The 21264-nt window shown below is 67.2% G+C and overlaps 4 protein-coding genes across 4 annotated transcripts; 2 read left to right on the top strand and 2 right to left on the bottom strand.

Moving 5' to 3' along the window:
* Positions 1-584: 584 nt before the first annotated feature.
* On the top strand, positions 585-1513 carry CHLNCDRAFT_136049 (hypothetical protein; the record flags this gene model as incomplete). Its single annotated transcript, XM_005846056.1, has 4 exons — positions 585-600; positions 682-766; positions 865-1019; positions 1176-1513. The coding sequence occupies 4 exons, from the start codon at positions 585-587 to the stop codon at positions 1511-1513; spliced, it is 594 nt and encodes a 197-aa protein (XP_005846118.1).
* A 1305-nt stretch (positions 1514-2818) lies between these two features.
* On the bottom strand, positions 2819-10663 carry CHLNCDRAFT_58369 (hypothetical protein; the record flags this gene model as incomplete). The annotated part of the gene is made up of 15 exons (XM_005845930.1): positions 2819-3125; positions 3340-3482; positions 3650-3710; positions 3916-4460; positions 4663-4746; positions 4901-5141; positions 6041-6164; positions 6320-6370; positions 6524-7872; positions 8019-8105; positions 8250-8341; positions 8511-9573; positions 9739-10126; positions 10244-10386; positions 10493-10663. The coding sequence occupies 15 exons, from the start codon at positions 10661-10663 to the stop codon at positions 2907-2909; spliced, it is 4761 nt and encodes a 1586-aa protein (XP_005845992.1). The 3' UTR covers positions 2819-2906.
* A 465-nt stretch (positions 10664-11128) lies between these two features.
* On the top strand, positions 11129-13642 carry CHLNCDRAFT_58368 (expressed protein; the record flags this gene model as incomplete). The annotated part of the gene is made up of 6 exons (XM_005846055.1): positions 11129-11706; positions 11790-12028; positions 12181-12421; positions 12597-12742; positions 12868-13109; positions 13225-13642. The coding sequence occupies 6 exons, from the start codon at positions 11129-11131 to the stop codon at positions 13492-13494; spliced, it is 1716 nt and encodes a 571-aa protein (XP_005846117.1). The 3' UTR covers positions 13495-13642.
* Positions 13643-17169: 3527 nt separating this feature from the next.
* On the bottom strand, positions 17170-21133 carry CHLNCDRAFT_58367 (hypothetical protein; the record flags this gene model as incomplete). Its single annotated transcript, XM_005845929.1, has 9 exons — positions 17170-17818; positions 18015-18206; positions 18480-18628; positions 18846-18984; positions 19155-19376; positions 19623-19730; positions 19882-20007; positions 20364-20471; positions 21116-21133. 9 exons carry the CDS (start codon positions 21131-21133, stop codon positions 17600-17602), a joined length of 1281 nt encoding a protein of 426 aa, XP_005845991.1. The 3' UTR covers positions 17170-17599.
* Positions 21134-21264: the final 131 nt, after the last annotated feature.

Here is a 21264-nt window from a genome sequence, read left to right as displayed (position 1 = left end):
GGCACGGTTGCGGCGTGCGGTTTCATTTAGGGAGGAAACGGAGCACAGCGTGCTTGCCGTGCCACCGCCGCGACCGCCTGTTTCACTGCCTGTCCCCTCGTTGTTCTTGGCGGGTGGGGGCAGGGCCCACAGCGGCCTGGTATAAAGCGGGCGGGGCGGCAGCCTGCCTGCGCCACAGCCCGCTTGCCTGCCGCCCCAGACCACCCGCAGAGAGGATGCGACTGGGCGATGGCTGTGTGTGCCACTTTCGGGCCGACGGACTTTGACCGTCGCTGCTGGTGCACCTCGGTGCTCGTCTTATTCTGTGTCCAGCGGCTAATATCAATGGACTGTGCAGCTACTGCTCTTGGGGCGTCACCAAATTGGCATACAAGTACAGTCAACGGCAACGGCGGTACGCAAAGGCATATTCTTCCCAGCCCTTAAGAAACACCGAGCCATCGCCCGGCTTGTTTGGCCGCTGTCACCAGTTTGTGGCCTCAATGATCGCAAGGGCTTTTATTGCTAGGGCTTTTGTTGCCTCTTGCCGCCGGTCTGCCGTTCTGCATACAGCGTCCTCAACGCCCAGGCGCAATCTAACAGTCATGGCATCATCCGCGGGTGATGGAGAGCACTGCTGCATGCTTGCACGGCTGCGTGCATCAGCATGCTGCATTCAACATGTGTCTGGGGTGATCGCAGGGCTGGAGGCCACCATCAACTTTGACAAAGTGACGGATAGCATCATTGTGGGTTCATGCCTGCGCAACGCGGCGGATGCCGAGACGTGAGGAGGCTGCCCCCATTGCCGCCATTGCCCGCCGGCGGGCTGGCCCGCATTCAAGCCACACGCTCCTAATCCTGGATCTTCATCGATTGCTGCAGGGCACGCCAGGGAGGGACTGCCGTGGTGTTTTCTCTGCAGGACGAGACCGACCTGTCTGACCAGAAGATCGACGCTGCCGCGGTGGCTGCCGCCTGCGAGGCAGCAGGCATCAAGTATGTGCGGCTCGGAACCAGCGACATAGGCAAGCGGCGGCGTCAGGGGGCAGCCACGTGACAGCGCCGTGCTTGAGCGCCTGTCTGTACAGGCACACATGTGCATCGCATGTGCATTCCCACCGCAGCACGCCAAAACCGGCTGCCGGCCCGCCAACCCAGCCGTGCTGCGCTGGCCATGCGCATGTCCCCTGCAGATGAGGCGGAGCTGCGCCAGCGGCTGCCCGCAGCAGTGGCTGCCTTTGCCCGCGAGGTGCAGGGTGCCGGGGATGGCTCTGCCTACATCCACTGCAACGGAGGGCGCGGCAGGGCCCCGACCATCGTGGTCGCTTTCCTCTACTGGCTGGCAGGGCAGAGCCTGGACGAGGCGGTCGCCACCATGACCGCCGGCCGCAGCTCCAAGCCCAAGCTCCCAGTCATCGTCGGCGCCACCGGCGACCTGCTGGGCGAGGCGGCGGATGGTGTGCAGCCCAAAGCGCAGCTCACCGATGCGGAGCGCGCCACGCTCAAGGCAAAACTGGATGCGCTCGTGTAACTGCTGCCGCGTGTGATTCATGGCGACTGGGGGGGATCTCCAGGGGCAACGAGCGGTCTGCTCCCAGCAGCAGCTGCCAGCACTGGCAGGTGCTGCACTTGTGCTTCTTATGCGCTGCAGCAGATGGCAGGGCGGCAGCTTGCCTCTCACAGCAGTGGCTGCACACAGGCAGATCGTGCCGGCGGCAGTAGCGGCGAGGGCCGCCTGCCCGTGCGGCAGTGCTCCCTCTGCGCTTCCTGAGTTGCGGTATCCCAATGAGATCAAAAGCACCGTGCTGGCAACGCATACTTCTAGGACATAGTGTCGGGGTGTTGTTGTTGGGTGGGTGGCAGCCATGGCATAACCGCAGGGCGGCAGCGGGGCACTGTGCCTGCCTGGTCCCAGGCGGGGGGGCCTGCGGCCGAGGCAGATCCGCATCGTGGGACTTTTGGGCACGTTGCCAGCGTGGCTGAGCGGTAAAGCGCTGCCACGGGGGACTGGTAACGCGTTGCAAGGCTGGCCGCCAGCGTGGCGAGGCAGTGACACGCAGACCTATATATATTCGAGGACCCACCTCTTTTATTCACTCTAATTCCATGTAGACGCCCAAGAAACTTCTTAGATTCATCCTTACCACCGAAATAACCACCACGGAGCTGGACAGCTGCATACACGCGATGGTGCACATGCTGCTCAGTACCCATGAGAGTTGGGACGACTTCGCACGCTACGAGGCCCATGGGCTGATTGGATACGCGCTCTTGTGCAACTACAAAATGCAAAGTGAAGGCAGACATTGGTTGACAAACACTCGAGACAAGCTGGTGGACAAGAGGCTTGTGAAGCGCTTCGTCAGGAAGCACCCCGGCGCGGCGACACACATCTTTGCTCTCGTCGGTGTAAGAGCAGGCAGCGTGTCTAGTCGAAGTCTAGTAACAGCCGGAGCCCGGCTGCGGCCAGTCAAGTCAAGTCAGTTACAAAGAAGAGAGAAAGGCCCCGGAATGACCCGCATTCCGGTTATATAGTCGCACAAAGGTAGTGCTGTAGTGCTGCCAGCCAGGCAAGGCTGGTGACTAGTCGATCGATCAAGGCATGATAAGCGCAATCAATCATGCAGTTGTGAGTAGAATGAAGTAGCGGGAGTGTAAGACTCAGTTGCTGTCTCGCAGCTGGCACAGCAGGGCGCCGCCTGCTGCTGCCGCTGCTGCAGTCGGCCTGACCCTCGAATACTTTTACTCATCCCAGGTCACCCCGGATACTTGGCCACGGCTGATTGTCGGTTCTCACAGAACCATGTACCGTCTGCACCACTGGGTGTCCCGCAGGGTGTAACCCGTGGTCACAGGTGCTCACACGGGCAGGCTCACGCAACGCACACAAGAAGCGGTGGCTCCCCCACATGCACACCCCAGCCTCAGGCTTCTCCCTGCTGCTGCCCCGCTTCCTGCCGCTCCTGCTGCCGCTGCCGCTGCTGCCGCCGCCTGGCGTAGAAGCCGTTGAAGTCCAGCTGCAGCTCGGCAAGCACGCTCCTGCTGCTCGCGTCCGCCAGCAGCTCCTGCAGCTGCTGCGCCCTCGCCTCAAAATCAGCCATGGAAGCCGCCAACGGGGCCCAGGCGGCATCCAGGCGCAGCGCCTGCGGGGCGGGCGGGGAGGGGAGGTGCGCGACGCATTGCGGGGCCAGCCAGGCAGCACAGGCAGCAGGTGGATGGGATGGGCCTGCCCCTAAACCAGCTGCCGCTGCTGACGCCCTGCGCTCTTGCCTGCACACGCTCGGGAAGAAACCACGACAGCACAACCGCGCCAGCAAGAGCAGCCCGGCGGCAGCGGCGGCGGCCAAGCGCCCCCACCTGCGTCCACGTCTCCTCCAGCCGCCTGCCCGCCCCGCTGCGCACCGTGCCCAGCAGCTTGTAGGCAAAGGTGACCAGGCACTGCAGGCAGCCCTCCACCGCCTCACGCACCGCCAGGCTGCCGCCAAAGGTAAGGCACTCCTCTGCAGCCAGGCCACGCAGGGGGTGCAGGGACAGGCGCCATGGCTGCTGGGATCAAGCGCCGAAGCGGCAAGGGCACACAACGGCGGCCGCTGCCAGGTAGGCTGGTGGGAGGATCAACTCGCGCAGTGAACCGCGCGCCCACGGCCGAGCAGCTGGCAGGGCGCACCCGAGGCCTGCCGCACGTAGCGGCGGTGCAGGTCCAGCAGCTCTTGGAGGTCGGCAATGCCCTGCGGGGCGGGGCAGTGTAGGAGAGGGAGGAGAGAGGGAGGGGGCAGGCAGGTGGGATGAAGGGGGCAGGCTTGTCAGGCCAGGGGGCAGGACAGACAGGGCGAGGGCGACGATGACAAACGAGTCAGCCTGCCCCTGCCTGAGGCGCTGCTACAAGGAAAGCAGGCAGGCTTGCCACCACCCCCACCGCCACCGCGTGCCCACCTGCTGCGAGCGCTGGAAGTGGTGCGCCCAGGCGGCGGCATCCAGGTCTGCCACGCCGCCCGCCGAGCTCGCCTCTGCTGCAGCCTGCCCCAGCATAGCTGACGTGAAGCTGGTTTGGGCTGACAGCGGCAGGCCGCCGCCGCCGCCAGCAGTGGCGGCGGCCGTGGGGGTGCTGGTCGCAGAGGGATCCCAGCGCTGCGCGGTGCTGCCGTCCTGGTCGGCCGCCGCGGCAAATGGGCCGCCGGTGCCGGTTGCGGGCTTGCCGGCAAAGCGCGACAGCTGCCGCGCGCTTGCTGCAGCTGCTGCTTCCGCAGCCGCTCCTGCCCTGGGTGTGCCGGCTGCCGAGGTGGGCGCGGAGCCAGCGCCAGCGGCAGCCAGCAGGCTGTTGAACCGGGCCAGCTGGCCGTTGCCCGCGCCGGCCGCCGCTGTGGGGCTGCCGGGCAGGCTGGCGCTCAGGGCGCGGCTCATCTGCTGCGCCAGCTTGTGCGCCGCCTTGCCGGTCGGGCCCAGGCTGTTCATGCGGCTCAGCAGGCCCGTCATGAGGGCTGCAGGGCAGGCCAGGCCCACAGGCAGGCATGGCATGCCGCCTTTCAACAGCGACCCTAGCTAGTGCAGCACGCTCTCTGATGGCCCCCGCCCAGGCTGGGGGGAAACCTCCCACATGACTCCCACATGACTGAACTCCCACATGCCTGAACCTGCCCCCTCACTCCAGCACCCCGCGCCCCAGCACTCCGTCACACTCACCGCTGGGCTGCCGGCTGATGAGCGTGGCCGCCACCTCCTCGGAGCTGACCATCAGCTTTGCCAGCAGGTGCGCCCAGGCATCCCCTGCACAGCAGCCGGCGAGCGAATGGGCTGTGTGTCTGGGGGCTCGGACGGACACACACACACACACACACAAAAGGCTGCAGGTTCCAGGGTGGCAGCAGACACTGCCAGCGCCACCGGCCCCAGCAGAGCACACCGAGCCCAGCCTCCCCACCTGTGGTCCTCGACTGCAGGAAGGCCTGCAGGGCCGTGACAAACTGCGCGGCCCCAAAGCGGAAGGCGCGCAGCGCCTGCACGCGGCGGTGCGCCTTATCCGCCTCCTCCTCGCTCAACAGCAGGTCGGCGCTCGACTTGGGCTGGGCCGCCAGCGGCGGCGCCGCCGCGCGCAGCAGCTGCTCCGCCCGCCGCAGGCGCACCATCCAGCTGAACACGGCGGCGTAGCCCTGGAGCGTGTCCTGCAGGCCGGGGGAGGTGCCAACAAAAGGGCGGCAGGTGGGCGAGGGCCTTGGGCCTGGCTGGGGAGGCATGGGAGACAAAGGGGCAAGCGGAGCAACAGGCCCGCTGGCGGCATCTAGCGACAACCGACACAGGCCGTGGGCTGCCCATGCACCCATGCTTGCCTCTGTGAGGACGGCGGAGAGCGGCCAGCCGACTTGGTAGTCGAGCGCGAGGCAGTCGAGGGCATCCAGCTGGGTGGGAGCCAGCGTGACTGCACATACAGCGCCGCACAGCGCAGCACAGCGCAGCGCAGCATGGTGTGAGCGGCTTGGCCCCACGCTGGGAGGTTCCCTGCCACGGGCTGCGTCCCAGCCACAGGCAGCATCGGCGCCGGTGCAAATTGCAGCCCTGCGCTCCCCCGTGTGCTGGCTGCTCCAAAAGGAGCGGGCTCGGCGCTGCGGCGTGGCGCCGACGTTGATTGCGCCGACCTGCAACAGCACCCGGGAGCGGGCAGGCTGCCATACGTTGAAGACAATCGCGGGCCCGTCCCTGCCCCTCCTCAAAAACAATGGCAAGCGCAATGTGCAGCGGCAGCGGCGGCGGCAGCGACAGCAGCGTGGCGGGGCAGGGCAGCGCAGCGGGCGGCGGCGCGCCTGCGCCTGGATGGCTGAGGTGCCTCCGGGCAGCATCTTGATGCGCAGATGGGAGGCATATGGGTCGCCATCTGCTGACGTGCGCTGCGCACACAACAGAAAGGCAGGCAGCCCCGAGAACGTGTGGGCAGGCTACCAGGCCAGGCTACCAGCAAGCCACCAGGGCTGCGCGCGGCGCAGCACCGAGCAGCCGCCTGCTTCCGGCCTGTCCGCAATGGGCCTGCGCCTGCCGCCACCCTTCCGCCGGCCCGGCCCGGCCTCACCCGCGCCGCATCTTCCAGCATGGCGTCCGCCTGGTGCGAGGCCAGTGGCAGCAGCGAGTCGGCGTGCGCGCCCAGGCGCTGCACCAGCGCCTCGGCCCAGTCGCCGGCTCCTTGGAAGAAGAATCTGCGGCGGCGCGGGGTGGGGCAGGTGGTGTCCATGGACATGATGTGAAGAAGCTCGGGTGCAACAGGCCAGGGAGCGTGCACTACTCCTGGCGGCGACTTGGCCGGTGCCGCCGCCACAGTGCCGCTCGATGCGGTGGCCCAGCTGCTTCCCACCTGCGCAGAGCCTCCAGGTGCTCCAGAACCTTGAACTCATCCAAGAACAGCCTGGGCAGGGAGGAAAGCGGCAGCGCGCGTGTCGTGGGCTCCTGCTCGCAGGCAACAAACACGCACCGGACCCCAAACCAAGCAGCAGCAGCCCAATAAATCACATCAAACGCGCCAGCTGCTGGAAGCCCACTGCGGCAGCCGCGGCCCTACCTGACGCATGCACGGCTGACGGCTCGGTACTGCGACAGCACGCTGTGTGTGATGCTGGTTTCCAGGACCGCAGGCAGGGGCGCCAGCGCATCCTCGGCCTCGCCGCCGCCGCCGCCCTCCAGGTCTGCAAGTGACGAAAGCGCCATCTGGTGCTGCAGCTCGGCACTGGCTGCATACGGCAGCCCAGGCAGCAGCGGTGCCGCCGCCTGCAGGCCAGCCTGCCCCGGAGCCAGAGGCTGCCGGCTGCCCGCGGCGCCAGCGGCCCCTGCACCACCCTGCGCCTGGGCGGCTGGCGGAACGGCGTTCTCCTGCTGCTGCTGCTGCTGCTGCTCGTCTGCAAAGCGCTGGCGGCTGCGAGTCTTGAGCGTCGGCAGGCCAGCGGGCAGCGCCGGATGAGCAGGTGCAGGTGGGTCACCTGCAGCGGGCTGCTGCTGGGCTTCGCTGCTGCCGGCAGGCTGTGCCAGATGGCCCTGGGCTGGCGCTGCTGCAGGCTGCGCCTCTCCCGCCTGCGTCTCACGCCCGCCTGCTGCTGCTGCCGGCGGGTGTGTGCCGCCCAGGCCTGCCCTGCCAAGGGCCTGCTCCAGCTCGGCCAGTGCAGCCGAGTGCTGCTGCCGCGCAGCCTGCGCCTGCAGCTGCCTATCCGCTGCTTCCTGCTGCGCCTGCTCCGACGCCCGCCTGGCCCGCCGCTCCGCCACCGCAGCCTGCTGCTCCTGCAGCAGCGCCGCCTTGCTGCTCTGCTGACGCGACAGCGCCGCCGCCTGGAGAGCTGCGCGCTCTGCGGTGCGCTCACGCTGGGCTGCCGCCCTGCCAAGCTGCTCCGAGGCCGCGGCATGCTCCGCCAGGCGCCGCTGCAGCGCCAGCGTGCCCAGCCAGGCGTCGACAGCTGCGGCACGGGTGCTGTCCTGCTCCTGGCTGATCTCTACCGCCCGGCGCAGGCTGCTGCTGCTCAGCTGCAGGTCCTGGCTGCCGTCGGCAGTGTCAGCTTCGGCTGAGGCCGAACCGCAGGCCAGGCTGATCCAAGGCTCCCGCGGCTCTGCCAGCAGCTCAGCCCCTGCTGCTGCAGCTGCATCGAATGGCCCTGCTGACGCCGCTGGCCCTGGCAGGAGCGCAGAGAAGCTGGTGAAGGAGTGCGCCGTGCCCGGCGCCTGCACCGCCGCTCCCGCCGCGCCTGCCGGCCCCGCCCCGCTGTGCTGCCGCTGCAACACCTCCTGCTCTGCAATGCCGGCCAGCCGGTGCGCCAGGTGGCGACCATGGTGCTCCAGAGAGTGCAGCAGGCGAAGCTGGGAGCCGGCGCGCATGAAGGCGGCGTGCAGGGGCGCAAAGAAGGCGGGAGGGTCTGCCGGCACAAGCTGCAGGCAGCAACAGCAGCATGCGCAAGAGAGGCGCATAGTCAGAGTGCTGCTGACGAGCGATACACAACAGCCGGCAGCCAAGCCAGTTGAAGTTCCAGTTGATACCAGCAAGGCGCTGGTCGGCTGCCCGGTGGGCTGCTCACCGCTGTGGCCTGGCGCTCGGCGGGCGGCAGGAAGTCGAGGGTAAGCAGCTCCTTGTCTCCAGCCATGCCAAATTCACGGCTCACCACCTGTGTTTGGGGGCCCAGGGAAGGAAAAGAAGCATGTTGGCTGTTGTGGAGGGCTGACGGTATCGGTGCCCGCCAACATCAAGAAGCATCGCAGCCAAGCAGGAAAACAGAGAGCGCAGGCGCGGCAGGGCGTGGCGGGCGCACGTGGGGCGTGAAGGCCCAGGCGTGCATGTGGCGCAGGTAGGGCTGGATGGCTTGCACAAACAGGAAGCGCAGCATAGGGGAGTCGGCATCGTCTGCAGCACAGGCAGCAAAGGTGTCTCCATCAGTTCATCAGAAACACAAGACGGGGATGCTGCGTCCAGCAAAGCGCCGCTGAGCGCAGCAAAGGGCCGGCAGCCAAGAAAGCGGCCCCGTGTTGCTCCTGCGCTGCCTGCCTGCCACGACGGGGCAGTGGGGCGGTACCTGCTTCGTTGGCTCGCCGGTACAGGTAGTCGAGCAGCTCGGTGCCAGCTGGGAAGCCTTGCTGCCACAGCCAGCTGCCGCCCAGCTCAGGCTGGGCTGGTTGGGGATCGAGGCCAGGCCCTGACGCTGCCGAGGCGATGCCTGCGTTCCCGCTGCCGTCAGCGCCGGCTGCCAGGGAGCACCAGCACAGGTCCGCCAGGCTGCGCAGCTGCAGCTGGAGGCGGCGGGTGTGCAGCGCCACTTGCAGGAGGCTGGGCCCCCGCCCGTGGAAGCGCCGCCCCGGCGTGCCGCCCACAGCCACCGTCTGCACCCAGCTGCACGCCTGCTGCTGCTCCAGCTGCTGCAGCGCCGCAGACTGGCGCTGCAACACCTGGGCCACGGCTGCGGCAAAGGCCTGCTGCACCGGGTCCTCCTCGCTACAGCGGGTTCCGCCGCCGCCGCCGCTGCCGGTGGGGCCGCGCGCAGGGCTGCAGGGGCCGCCGCCGCAGCTGAACGCTGCGACAAACTCGTGCAGGCGCTGGCGCAGCTCACCCGCCGCCGCCAGCGAGCGCAGCAGGCCTGTGATGGCTCGCCGCGGAAGCGCACCCGGCTCCCGCAGCAGCGCCTGCAGGCGCAGCAGCGAGGTGCCGACCCCCTGCAGCGCCAGCAGCGCCTGATGCGCCAGCTCCACCTCGCCAAGGCTCCAAAGCTGGCAGGACAGGCCCAGGTGGCGCTCGGGCGTGCCGCCTGGCGCGGCGGCGCCGCTCTCGCCAGCGCCGCCGCCGCCGGCCGGGCAGTGCGGCTGCACAGAGTCTGCAGAAGCCGCGTCGCCGCAGTCGGAGGCGGCATCCCAGCCCGCTGCCGCGTCTGGCGAGAACAGCGTGCAGCTGCCAGGCTCATCATCCATGCACAGCAGGCTCAGCGGCAGGCCCAGCGGCCCCGGCGGCGCTCCCCGACGGCCATCCCTCTGCAGCTCCAGCAGCGAGGCGGGCACCGGCAGCCACACCGCGGCGCGGGGCGGCGGCAGCGAGGAAGCCGCAGCGGGGCTCCACACCGGCCGGCTGTCCAGGCCTGAGCAAAGGTCCTGCGAGGCAGCCGCGGAGGAGGCGTCCTAAATTAGCAGGGCACCTCGGCTGAAACCGGCTGCGTACACCATCACAGCACAAGACATGCAAGGCAGCAGCATGCCAGCAGCATGGAAGGCAGCACAGCAGCGGCGGCGGCGCCAGTGACCCAGACCCTGCGCCACCTGCACATCCTCGGCGCCCGCAAACGCCTCGCTGGGCAGGCCCAGCTCCTGAGGCAGCAGCACCGCCACCGCCGCCGAGCCGTCTGTGAGGGCAAAGGGATCTGGCGCCTCGGAGAACACACTGGTAGACAGCGTCGCTGCTGCTGCCGCTGCTGCTGCTGGAACTGCCGCTAATGTGGGGTCATCCCCTGGCTGCTGGTGGGGTGCTGTGGCAGGAGCGGCAGCCTCCTCGACTTGGAAGGTGAAGCGCTGCTGGCGGAGGGAGGGGCACGTGCCGGCCAGGGCCAGCAACAGCCCCAGCAGCGACGCGTGCTCGGTGAGCGGCAGCACCGCCGCCGCCCCCGTCTCCGCCTCTGTCAGGCTGCCCAGCAGCCGAAAGGTGCCGCAGCTGCACAGGCACGGCACGGAATGGGTGAGAAGTCTGCTGCTGCCTGGCATGCTGGTCAACAGCGAGAGCGCAGCGGCAGCAAGACTAGCCGGGTAGCGCTACTGCCGCTTTACCCACCTTTGTAGGCTCGCTGTGGCGGCCTGTAAACTGTAGGCCAGGCCAGCATAGCCGCTCTGCCGCAGCTGCTGGGCTGCAGCAGCTATTCCCGCCACTGCCTGCTGCTCCCGCCCGTCTGGCGGCACATACCGCGGCGCCGCCTCCTGCAGGCAGCGGCCGGCGCAACGGTCATGGCACCGCTCCCCATCGCTTTCACAGGCCCTTGCAGCAGATGCTGGGCCACTGGCGACTCCCCCAGCACTTGCGCACCGGGTGCAGGCCGAGCAGGACGCTGAGTGCAATGTCCTTGAGCTGCGGCTGCAGCTGATTGATGATGTCTGGGTCCGCTCTTGCCGAGATCACTTCGGCGGTGGAGATGCTGCGGCACAGCCTCCTCAGCAGCACCTGCACGTCGAGCTCAGCTGCCGCCAGCTCCTCCATGTTCGTCCATTGCACAAACAATTGACTGGTGAGCGGCCTGTTCGGGCCAGAGGCAGTGGAAAGTTTGAAGTGCGCTCACAGCACTGTCGCAGTCTCGGCAGGCCCTCCAGAATTGGCGGTAAGTTGCTGCATCAGTTTGCCGAGCTCAAGCAGCTGCAGGGGCAGTGGTTGGCGAGGCACATGTGTGAAGGGCCCTTGGGAGCAAGCTCTCTGGCTGGCAGTCTCGTCTTTGATAGGCGCTGGCAGGAGCACACAGGGTGGGCCGCCGCCGCCTTGTGCACTGCCGCCGCCGCCAGTGCTTGCTGCCGCCGCCGCCACCATTCGAGGCCCACTCTCCCCTGTGCACTACCCGCAGCTGGTGCACGTCAGTTCCAAATGGAGACCCTCCCGGCGGATGCCTTGAACGCTGTGCTGGCCAAACTCGACCATATTGATCTGCTGGCAGCCAGCTCTGCATGCCGCCAGATGCGTGCGGCGGCTACCGCCGACTCTGCACTGTGGCGCGCCCTCTGCACCCGCCGCTGGCACGGCACCTTGAACACGGCGCTCTGGCCGCTGCGCCCATCAGCGCCGCCGCAGCAGCCGCAGCAGCAGCCGCAACAACAGCAACCGCGAGCTGATTACAGAGCAGTCTTTGCGAGCGACAATGGCTGGTCGGCGCCGCGGCTGGCCACCCAGCGCTATGCCGGCAGCTCCTGGTCAGATGAGCTGGTGGCCCTGCACCCCAGCACTGCCCCGGATGGCACCACCACAATCGTCGTTTCTTCGTGCAAAGAACTTCGCATTTTGGAGGCGGGCCCCTCGCCAGAGGACCAGGTGCAGATTCGGCGGGCTGCCAACGTCGCGCTCCGCTCTGGTCGCGAGCTGTGGAGCAGCGTGGCAGCCCTGCCCGCTACGGTGGCTGGTGCAGAAGGCCTGGTGGCGGCAGGGGGCTGCCACGGCCGCCTGGCCCTGTTTCGGCTGCCAGAGGCGCACGGCAGCGCGCCCAGCGCAGACGTCATGGAGCCGGCCTCCTCTTTGGTGTTTCCTGGCAACAGGCGCGTGTGCAGCGTGCGCTGTGCAAGGCAACTGATGGCAGCAGTGGCGACTCCGTGCTAACCCCCCCTCCTGTTCCCCGTGCTTGCAGCTGCATCATCAGCCAGCTTCACTACCTGCCCTCGCAGCAGCGCGTCGCAGTGCTGCACGACTCGCTAGCGGCGCTGCGCGCCACGCCGCAGCACAGCAGGCTCAGCGTGGTGGATGTCGCCAGCTGGCGCGAGGTGGCACCCGGCATGGCAGACGTGCTGGCTGGGTACGAGCTGGCGGCGGTGGCCCCGGCGGGGCCCAGTGGTAGCGAGCTGCTGGCCAGCTCCGTGCGGCTGTCCGGTGGGTGCCGGAGGCAGTGCGGGCTGCAGCACTGGCTGGTGTGTGTGACTGCCTGGGGCTTCCGCTCCTTGCCCGCTTGCGTGTGCCTCTCCCACACCTGTGTCGTTCTCTGGTCCATAGCCCCTCCTTGCCACCTCTCCTGAACTCTGCAGATGACCAGGCCGCCGGCTGGCCCTGCCAGCGGTGCTACTCCGTCACGCCTGCCGCCCTCTGCTTCCACAAAGCCGCCGCCTCGTCCGCCGCGCTGTGCGTGTTTGACCTGCGTGCCTCGCAGCCCATGGTCGCCCGCTACTCCACCCACCACCGCAGCCTGCACCCGCACCTGGAGCTGACGAGGGGGCACTTCTGCCTCACCAGCCACGCCGGCGTGCCCCTCGCTGTATGGGACCGCAGGTAGGAGGACGGGGACGGCACCGGGCTGCCTGCTGTTCGGTCGTGCCATGCCATGCCATGCCATGCCATGCCATGCCCATGCCTGTAGAGGTTGGGATTCCCCCACTCAGCTGCCCTTCAGGCGGCCCAGCCAGCCACCGCCAGTTTGTGTGCTGGCTGATGTTTCTGCCTGCAGGCAGATGAATGGGCCGGTGTATGAGGCACCGCCGCTGCCCCGTGAGCTGGATCCGCGGCTGGCTGCCTCCGGCTGGCTGCCGCTGGAGCACCCGGAGCTGCATGAGCAGCCAACCAGCCAAGGCCTCCACCTGTCCGCCACGTCAGGTGGGCCGGTGCCGCAGCGCATCTTATTCATTCATTGCTTGCCCAATATTGCTTGCCTGTTTCTAGCTTGGATCCAGCCTGCCTGCGCTGGCTTCTGTCTGCTGCTTTGCCGCTGTGCTATGCAGACCTGCTCCTTGGGCGAGCAGATAATGGGATGTGCTGGCTGTGGGATCTCTCAGAGTGCATGGGCTGGGCAGACGGCAGCCATGCCGGCAGCTGGCTGCGCAACAGACAGCAGGTGCAGCGGCCGGCAAGCAGCCACGGCGGTGTGGCAAGTGCGCAGCAGGCTGGCGGGGCAGCAGGCGAGGCGGCGCCAGGTGGCGCCGATGTGGAGATGTCCGAGGGGCCTGCAGGCGGCGACCATGAGGTGAGGCGAGGGGAAGCTTTGGGGCAGGTGCCCTGGGGATCATCAGTATATTACATGCTGAGGTTGTGGCTCTTTGTTCTCTGCTCGACAAGAGTCCTTGGGTGCCGCCCTGCAGGGCCATATGAACGAGCATAATTTTGACCGGGGCCCGCTGCCCCTGGGCTGCATCGGCGCTCCGTACGAGGCCTGGTGCACGTCTGAGGACGGCGAGGCCGCCCCGCTGCACTGGCTGCCCTGCGCCGCCGCCTGGATGGCGCACAACCGCGTGGTGGCACTGGGCGGGCTGGAGGTGGAGGACAAGCAGCGCCTCTTCCCGGCACACGCCCAGGGCAACCCCTACCCCTCCAATGCGCTGGTGGTGGCCAGCCTGTCTGGCGGGGAATAATAATCAGCCGGTGCAACCGCCACTGCAAGGGGCGGCGGGGACAGGGCGGTGGGCTGGACCTCCCCCCGGGGTTTGCAGGGCTTCGATTCTCCCGGCTCGCTGCCCCTTTTCGCCTCTGTTCCTACCCTATTTTAATCCATTCACCCTAAGGCACAGACAATGGCAGAGCTCAGGTCGCAGGGGGGTGGAAGCGATGCCTGTGTTCTCCGTTTTCAAAACGAACGCGATGACGCAGTGTTGGTGTTCTGGATAGACTACGAGGGCCGCGCGGTAGGTGCAGAGCCTTGCCGCCCATCCCGCCGCCGCTGGCGCCTTGCCACCCTTGCCCAGCCTGCTTTAGTGTTTGCTTCCTACTGCAGATAGGCTACGGCTCTATCGATGCCGGTTCAAGCGTGGATCAATGTGAGCGATGCCCGCGGGATGGGACCTGCCGCATGCTTGCTGCCGCCATGCCAGCTGTGCCTCGGATGCGCATCCTCAGCAGGCTGGCGCTGGCAAGCCTACTTCTGACGCATGCTTGCTGCGTGTGCCGGTATCTCCCTTGACCGCAGCCACCTACACGGGGCATGCTTGGAGGCTATGCGACGAGACAACAGGCATGGCGCTAGCCGAGTATGTCGGCGCATCAGCCATCATCACACTCCAAAAGGACGGCAGAGTGCGGGTGGCGTCCACGGCAGCAGCCACCCTGGATGGCTTCTCGGCGCCCACCGCTGCGGCAGCAGAGGGAGAGGAGGAGGAGGAGGAGGGCGGCGAGGAGGACTCGGAGCAGGAGTAGCGGGCGGCGTTCGACGTGCGCCAAGCTGCACTCGCCCCATGCAGCCAGCACCCAGGAGTGCAGCTTGGGCTGTTCATGCACTCCTGCTATTTTATTGCTTGCTTGTCTGTGATTTGCTCTTGGTTCTTTTCGCTCCGCCGCCATTGCATGGCGAGGAAGAAATTCCAGCTGGCGATGGCTATGGCCGCCAGAAAGCTCTGTTTCCCTCGAGCCTGCTGGATCGTTTTCTGTAACTTGATCCCAGGCAAAGGACAGCCACACTCCTCTCCCTTTAGGGTGCCCGCTCGTTTCCTGGGACGGAGCTCATCAATTCTGGAGCAGGCCCACCCTCTCAGCGCCTCCAACGTGATTTGCACGTGCATGGCAGGCCCAGCCAACGAGCAGGAGGGCAGGGTGCAGGCCGAGTCGGCGGTGGAGGTGGCACCACCAGCAACTTGGCTGCCGACGCTGCGGCGGGAGGAGCGCAAGCCTGACGCGCAGACCTGGCGGCTCTTGACGCAGCTGCCTGCAGACCTGCAGCATCACATCTTGGTGCTCGCGGTGAGCTGATTCGCGCAAGGCCAGAGCAGGCATGGGCGTGTGCCGACAACCCACCCATCGTCGCTCAACCCACCCATCGCTGCTCACAGGAACGTTGCTTGCGCTGGTCTCCGCAGGATGCACTGCACGTCCTGCTGCCCAGGGAGGCTGAGGTCCTCCCGGTGCGGCTAGCAGCGCGGTGCCACCGCCTCGCGTCTCTCCTGAGCCGCGCGCACCGGCAGGCAGTTCTGGCGCTCTTGCCGCCGCTGGCGGTGCGGCTGGATTGGCCGGCACAGCTGTACGTCGCTGATAGCAGCAGCCAGAGGGATTACAACCCGCTGGATGCCCTGGCCTGGGCGCAGAAAGGTGGGCTCTGCGGCGGTATTGAGGCATAGGGCAGGTCAGACAGAAAGCACTCGCCCCAGGTGGATGAGCCCTCGCTTCCTGCTTTGCCGCAGTGGGAGCTCAGCTCGTGGGCATCGAGGCCCCAGTCTGTGGCGGTGCCTTCCTGCGCTGGCACCGCCAGCTGCAACTCGGTGTCCGGGAGCGGATGCTGCGGCGGGTCGAGGTCCTGACGATGGCATCCCAGCAGGGCGGCTACCCAAACGCCTTTGAAGGCGAGTCAGGGCTGGGCTTGGAGCACCGCCGCTCCAGAAGCAATGCCTCACCTCACCTCCTCCAAAGCTCAAAAACGCTGGAAACCCCTTCTCCCTTCTGCACCTTCTGCAGCCTCCCAGCTGCCCGTGCTCCCAAGCCTGAGGGCCCTCCACCTCCTCCACTACTCACGCATGGAGCTCGCAGGCAAGTGGTGTCGTGGACGGCATAGGTGCCCGCCCATCTCCCCACCTTGCCCCGCCAGCTCATTACAGCTGTGAGACACATGGGCTATGCCGATGCACCGCAGGCCTGCCACGCAGCGTGCAAGACGTGTCCTTGGTGCCAGCTGGGAACCCGCTGCTGCAGCTGGGCAGGCGGTACAAGTCGCACCTCGCCGGCAGCCTGCTGGCGCCCCTGGGGTCGCTGCCCATGCACCGACTGTCCAGCCTGTGCATCCACAGTGGCACGGCGGGCGATTGTGGCTGCTACTACACCCCTGACACGGGTAGGCCGCAGCTTGCCGACAGCAAGACACATATGTCAGTGCTGTTCTAAATTGGTGGAGCGGCACCCAACTGTGGCATTCGAGTCGCATACAGCCACGCTGGACCTCGCTGCTCCCCTGGTGCCTGTTGCAGTGCTACTGCTGGATGTGGAGCGACTGTGCTCCTGCGCGGCAACTGTGGAGGTTTCGGGAATGGGGCTGAGCCTGGCCATCCCTGGGCTCCCGCTGACAACCGAGCAGCCCACTGATGCAGCGACCCTTCCCGACTGGCAGGCGTGCTGCCGGCAGCTGGCCCAGGTGTTCCTAGCAAGCGGGGCGCACAGCCTGCTGCTGCAGCCCGCGGGGGCGTGCACCACTCCGCTGCTGCTCAGCACCTGTGGCAGGTCTGTGCCTGATGATTCCCATATGTTGGCAGCAGTAGCCCAGGCATACATCGATGCAGCTGGGAACTATGCCGCGGCGGCCGCCACCTGGCCTGGCAGCTGGCGGACCAGCCGGTACAGTGCAGCCCCCAACCCCAACCAAGTCGCAGCTGCCAGGGTAGACGCCGCACGCCGTGGCGGGACTGCTGTGCAACAGCGCCGCCGCGACTTTCTACACTTCATGAAGAGCAGCCTCACCCGGGATCAACTGGCGCAGATGAAAGTGCTCGAGGTGAGGCAAGCCTTGTGCCCTGTGCTTTCTGCTGGGTGGCGCAAGCAGGCACCTCAAACGCATCCAGAACAGCCAGCCTCTCCACCTCCCGATGCAGGCTGGCAAGCTGTGGATGCCGCTTGTCGCAGTGGCGAGCGTTCACCTGGCGAGGCTCCCAGCCGCGGCGCCGCCATGCCAGGGCGAGGCGACAGCCTGAGCAGTGAGGCAACAGACTTGACAACCGCCTCCTGATTACCCTCCTTCACTACCCAAGCATGCAGTTGGCAAACTGGTGCAGCAGCCTGCAACGCAGTGAGGGTGCCACCCACCTTCCCCAGCACCTGGCAGCCCAGCACCTGGCGAGGGGCTGTCACCAAAGTGAGAAGCGAAGCAGCCTAGCGAGAAACAGCCACCCAGGACTGCTCCGTGTCAGGCAGCATTTTTGTGCATCACATGTCTGTGTTCGGCGGCGGGCCATGGCGGTATCCTGGCAGGGGCACACGTAAGAGTAGGTTGCTCGCGCGCAAGAGAAGAGAGATAGGATGAAAAAAGAGGGGAGAGCAAAACGCGGAAGGCAAAACAGGCCGCTCGGGGACTAGAAGCTATGCAGGCTGTTGGAGCAGGGGAGAAGAGCAGCCGCGTGGGGGCAGCCGGCTGTAGGTGGTGCATGGAGACGCGGGTCAGTTTTGGGAGCAGCGTCATAAGAGAAGCAAGGAGTGGTCAGCGCAAGAATAGCGTCGAGGATTCATGAGAAGAGCCAAGAATCGACGGTGGCATGTGTGCATGCGTTGGAGCACTGGCGCACAGGGGGCACGGGCCAGCTGCAAGGGGAGGTTCAAAAACACAGCGGCTCGCTGTTGGCTAGCCTAGAGCGCCGGCTAAAAAACTACCCAGGAAGGGCAGCGGGCGCGGCGTTTCACCCGTGAAGGGCCATACCCCTAGACCAGGGGGGTCTCAGTGCCTCGCAATAAGATGTCAGCTAGCCTAGTTGGCAAGCCAGTGAGAAAGTTGGCAAGCCAGTGAGAAAACTCAATCGCTGGCGGCGCTCCCAGCACAGGGGAGCGGCAGGCGGGCTACTGTTGTAAGCTATCCTGCTGCTGCTGCTGCTGCTGCTGCTGCTGCTGCTGCTGCTCCTGCTGCAGCTGAAGGTCGGAGGAGCATCTCTGAGAGGAGTGCTGCCGCAGCATCGCCTTCTGCTGCGATGCCCGCCGCTGCAGCACCTGATGGCGGGAGCTCTCGGCGGGCGACAGCGCCCCGCCATACAGCTCTCCACTCCCAGACAGCTCGGGCAGCTGCAGCGAGGGGGTGGGAGGGGGCAGGCGTGGGCAAGGAGAGCATGCGTATGGGGGAAGCCAAGCGCATCTGCCCTGTGTGCCAGTCGCTGCCGATCAGGACGAAGCTCATTCCGGCGAACACTGAACGTCTGTGCAGCCGCGCAGCGGTCCCTACTTTCTGGCCCACGCCACCACCACCACCACCACCACGCACATCTGCTAGCTTGGGGCTTGTGAGGTCGCCTGAGCCGCCCCGCAGCAGGCAGAGGCGGCTGCCCGTGGAGCGAGGCAGCGGCGGCAGCGGCCGCAGCTTCACCACCAGCACGGTGATGTTGTCGCCGGGGGTGCCCGGGTGCAGCGTGCGCTGCTGGTGCGCGAGCGCCTCGTCCAGCAGCCACTGCGCCACCTGCAGAACACGCCGCCGTGGCCAGGCAAACCAAAAACATAAGCCGGCTCCCAGAAGGCTGGTGGCCAGGAGAGGGGCATGCTGAGCGAGCAGAGCCGCCAGCACGCAGCCTTGATGCAGTCCTTGTCTGCTCGCCAGGGCAGCCGCGCCCTGCCCCCCACAGCCCCGCAAGGACACCAGCACCACCACCTCATCCACCGACACACGCGCACACACACACACACACACACACAGGCGCATGAGCGCGCACCCCAGCCCTCCCCTCACACCCACCAGCTGCGGATCCTCCTCCAGCCGCCGCATCGTGCGCCGCGTGTCGCTCAGCACGCTGCTCTCTGGCGAGTAGTAGTCCCAGAGGCCGTCGCTGGCGGTGATCACAAACTCGCTCATCTCGTCCAGCGCCACCACGCACACTTCGGGCTCTGCGGGGCGCGGGCGGGTTCGGGAGGGAGGGCAGCGGGATGGGTGGGTGCCAGCTGGTGGCCAGAGATGGTGACAAGGAGGTGGTGACAAGGAGATGCCATGGTGCATGCGCGTGTGTGTTGGTGGATGCAGGGCAGGAGAGTCAGGTGGCAGGTGCGAAGCGCTGGGCTGCCCCGCGCGCCCAAGTGCTGCCCCGCGCTCCCGGCACGCCCGCACCTGAGATGAGGGGTCCTAGCTGGCGGCCCTCGGCGTCCCGCCCCTTAAGCGGCATGCCCAGGTCGTAGTCGCCGAGGGTGCGGCACACGTTGATGTCCGACCCTCCGATGTGGTCGGCGGAGCAGTAGATGCCCACCGCCTGCAGGCAGGCAGGCAGGCAGGTAGGCGAGGGGGGCTGAGGGGCGGCGCACGACGGGCGAGGCCCGCTGGGCGCCGGCAGCGCTGACGGGACCCAGGCCCAGACGTCGGCGCGCAGACAGCAGCGCGCGGGCAGCGGCGCGCAGACAGGCAGGCAGCCCTGCCGCGCACCTGGAACCTGTCGCGCTCGGAGGGCACGTTTGGGTTGTGGCAGGTGTTGAGCTCCACGCAGGCGCCCCTCGAGCTCAGCACGCTCTTGCAGTCGCCCACGTTGGCAGTGTACACGTGGCTGGCGGTGAGAACGTGCACGATGAGTGTGGTGCCGCCGGTGTCCAGCAGGCCCTGTGCGTGCCGCGAAAACACGTTGTCGTCCAGGCGGCGGATAGCGGCGTGCTGCGGCAGCGGCGGGGGAGGGCGGGGAGGTGTGTGGTTGGGGCTGGCAGGGGCTGGCATTGCCAGGTCAGGCGGCCTCCTGCCACGGCCCTCTGGCCGCGACGCGCCGGGCCTCCCTGCTGCGGGCATCAAGCAGCCAAGACGCCACGGCCAGGCGCAACAGCCTCCTGCAGCAGCCTCCGCCGCAGCGATGCCTGCCCTCCGATCCGCGGCGCTGCAAGCGGCGGCTGGCTGCGGTGCTCTCACCAGCGCCGCCTCCAGGCTGGGGTGCTGCCCCACCGCCACGCTCAGCACATCCTCTAGTTCCTCACACACCAGCTCCGACACATGGTGCTTGTGGTGGCCGTCCGCGACCTGCGGGCACGCAGGCGGGCAGAGTCGGCGGGTAGGCAAGCAGGGACGCGGCAGGCATGCGGGCAGGCCGGTGGGCACAACGAGGCGGCGTGTCTGCTCTGCGCGGCTGGATCTCGGCGTGTCTGCTCTGCGTGCCGCGCGCCACGCTCACCGCCCACACAAACGCGCTGCCGCCGGTAGGCAGCTGCAGCACAAAATCCACAAAGCGGTCGTCCTGGTATGGCCGGTTGCCGTGGCTCTGCGCCCAGCCAACGCTGAAGGTGGGCAGACCAACGGCCTGCGCAGCGCCGGCAGGAACGGCGGCAGGGAGCGCACACAGCAGCTTAAGGGGCACAGGCGAGCTCCGAGGTCGGTCGGGCTCAGCGCAGCATAGCCTCCGCAGCGCAGGCTGGGGTGCAGTGGTGGGAGGGCAGCCTCAGCGAGTGTGAGCCTGCACCCAGTGCCCAGTGACACCTCCGCGGGGTACAGCGGGGGCCAGCTGCACGCAGCCCATACCCAGCATGCGTGCAGCACAAGGCACATAGATGCGCCTACACCTGGTTTGGGCTCAAATACTGTCCACGCCCTTGAGCCACACAGACTCACGTGATGGCGGCGGCGGCAGCGGGCGCATGCCGTGGCCGGTGGTCTCACCTCTCCACCGGTGGCCCCTCCGTTGGTGCCGTTGGTGTGCGGCGCTACCTGATGCGCTTCCAGACCGTTGGCCTCCTCGCTGTCAGAGGCGCTGCTCGGGTCACGCACCTCCGCCAGAGGTGCTGGTGCGGCGGGCAGGAAGGGGCTGGGCGGCTCGGGTTGACTCATTCACTGCCTGATCGCCATCAGAATGGTGGCGCGGGCGGGTGCGGCGGAGGGGTGGAACCTTGCGGGGAGAGCTTGGAAACGCGTCTGCAGCGGGCTGAGGACGTAGGTGAAGCTTGTGGGTACGCTTTGATAGCGGCAGCCCCCGGAATGCGGAGCGCCAGGGGGGATCGGGCAGCCAGGGCGGTACGTGGTGTACCTGCGGCCGTTGGCGGCGGCCGTGCCCGCCGGTGCCGGCCCACCTGCAGCTCCCTAACTGCTGCTGTCTCGTGTGCAGCGCATGCTACTATCCACGACAGGCCGTCTGCATGTTTTCAAGCACAGCGAACGGGTACTGGCGGCGAGGCGGGGAGGCGTGCGGATGGGGCTGCGGCAACGGTCAATGTGCGGCGGGCGGCCAGTTGTGGCTGTGACGGCAAACGACAATCGCGGCTTCCAATAGCCAGGCTTGCGGCCGCGACAGCAGCTGGTGATCGGGCACGGCTGGAGCCCGCCAGGACTGCGCATCCAGCAACCCACGGCCGTTGGTGGACGGCGCGTGCTCCTGCGGGAGCGGGCCCCGCACACTTGCACTCGCTGCCGTGCACCTGAAGTGGCTGTTTCATTCTGTCAGACTCATTGAAACGCACACCTCAGTATGTCAGCATTACATAGGATACAGCTTTTCTGGGCTGCTGCCTTCGGTGCAAGGCGGGGCAGTGGCGGGAAAGCGGCAGTGGCGGCAGGTCAGTGGAGT

The sequence above is a fragment of the Chlorella variabilis genome (assembly GCF_000147415.1).
Source record: "Chlorella variabilis unplaced genomic scaffold CHLNCscaffold_15, whole genome shotgun sequence".
NCBI lineage: Eukaryota > Viridiplantae > Chlorophyta > Trebouxiophyceae > Chlorellales > Chlorellaceae > Chlorella > Chlorella variabilis.
The sequence above is the reverse complement of the archived record's forward strand: the minus strand, read 5'-3'. Positions and strand labels throughout refer to the sequence as shown.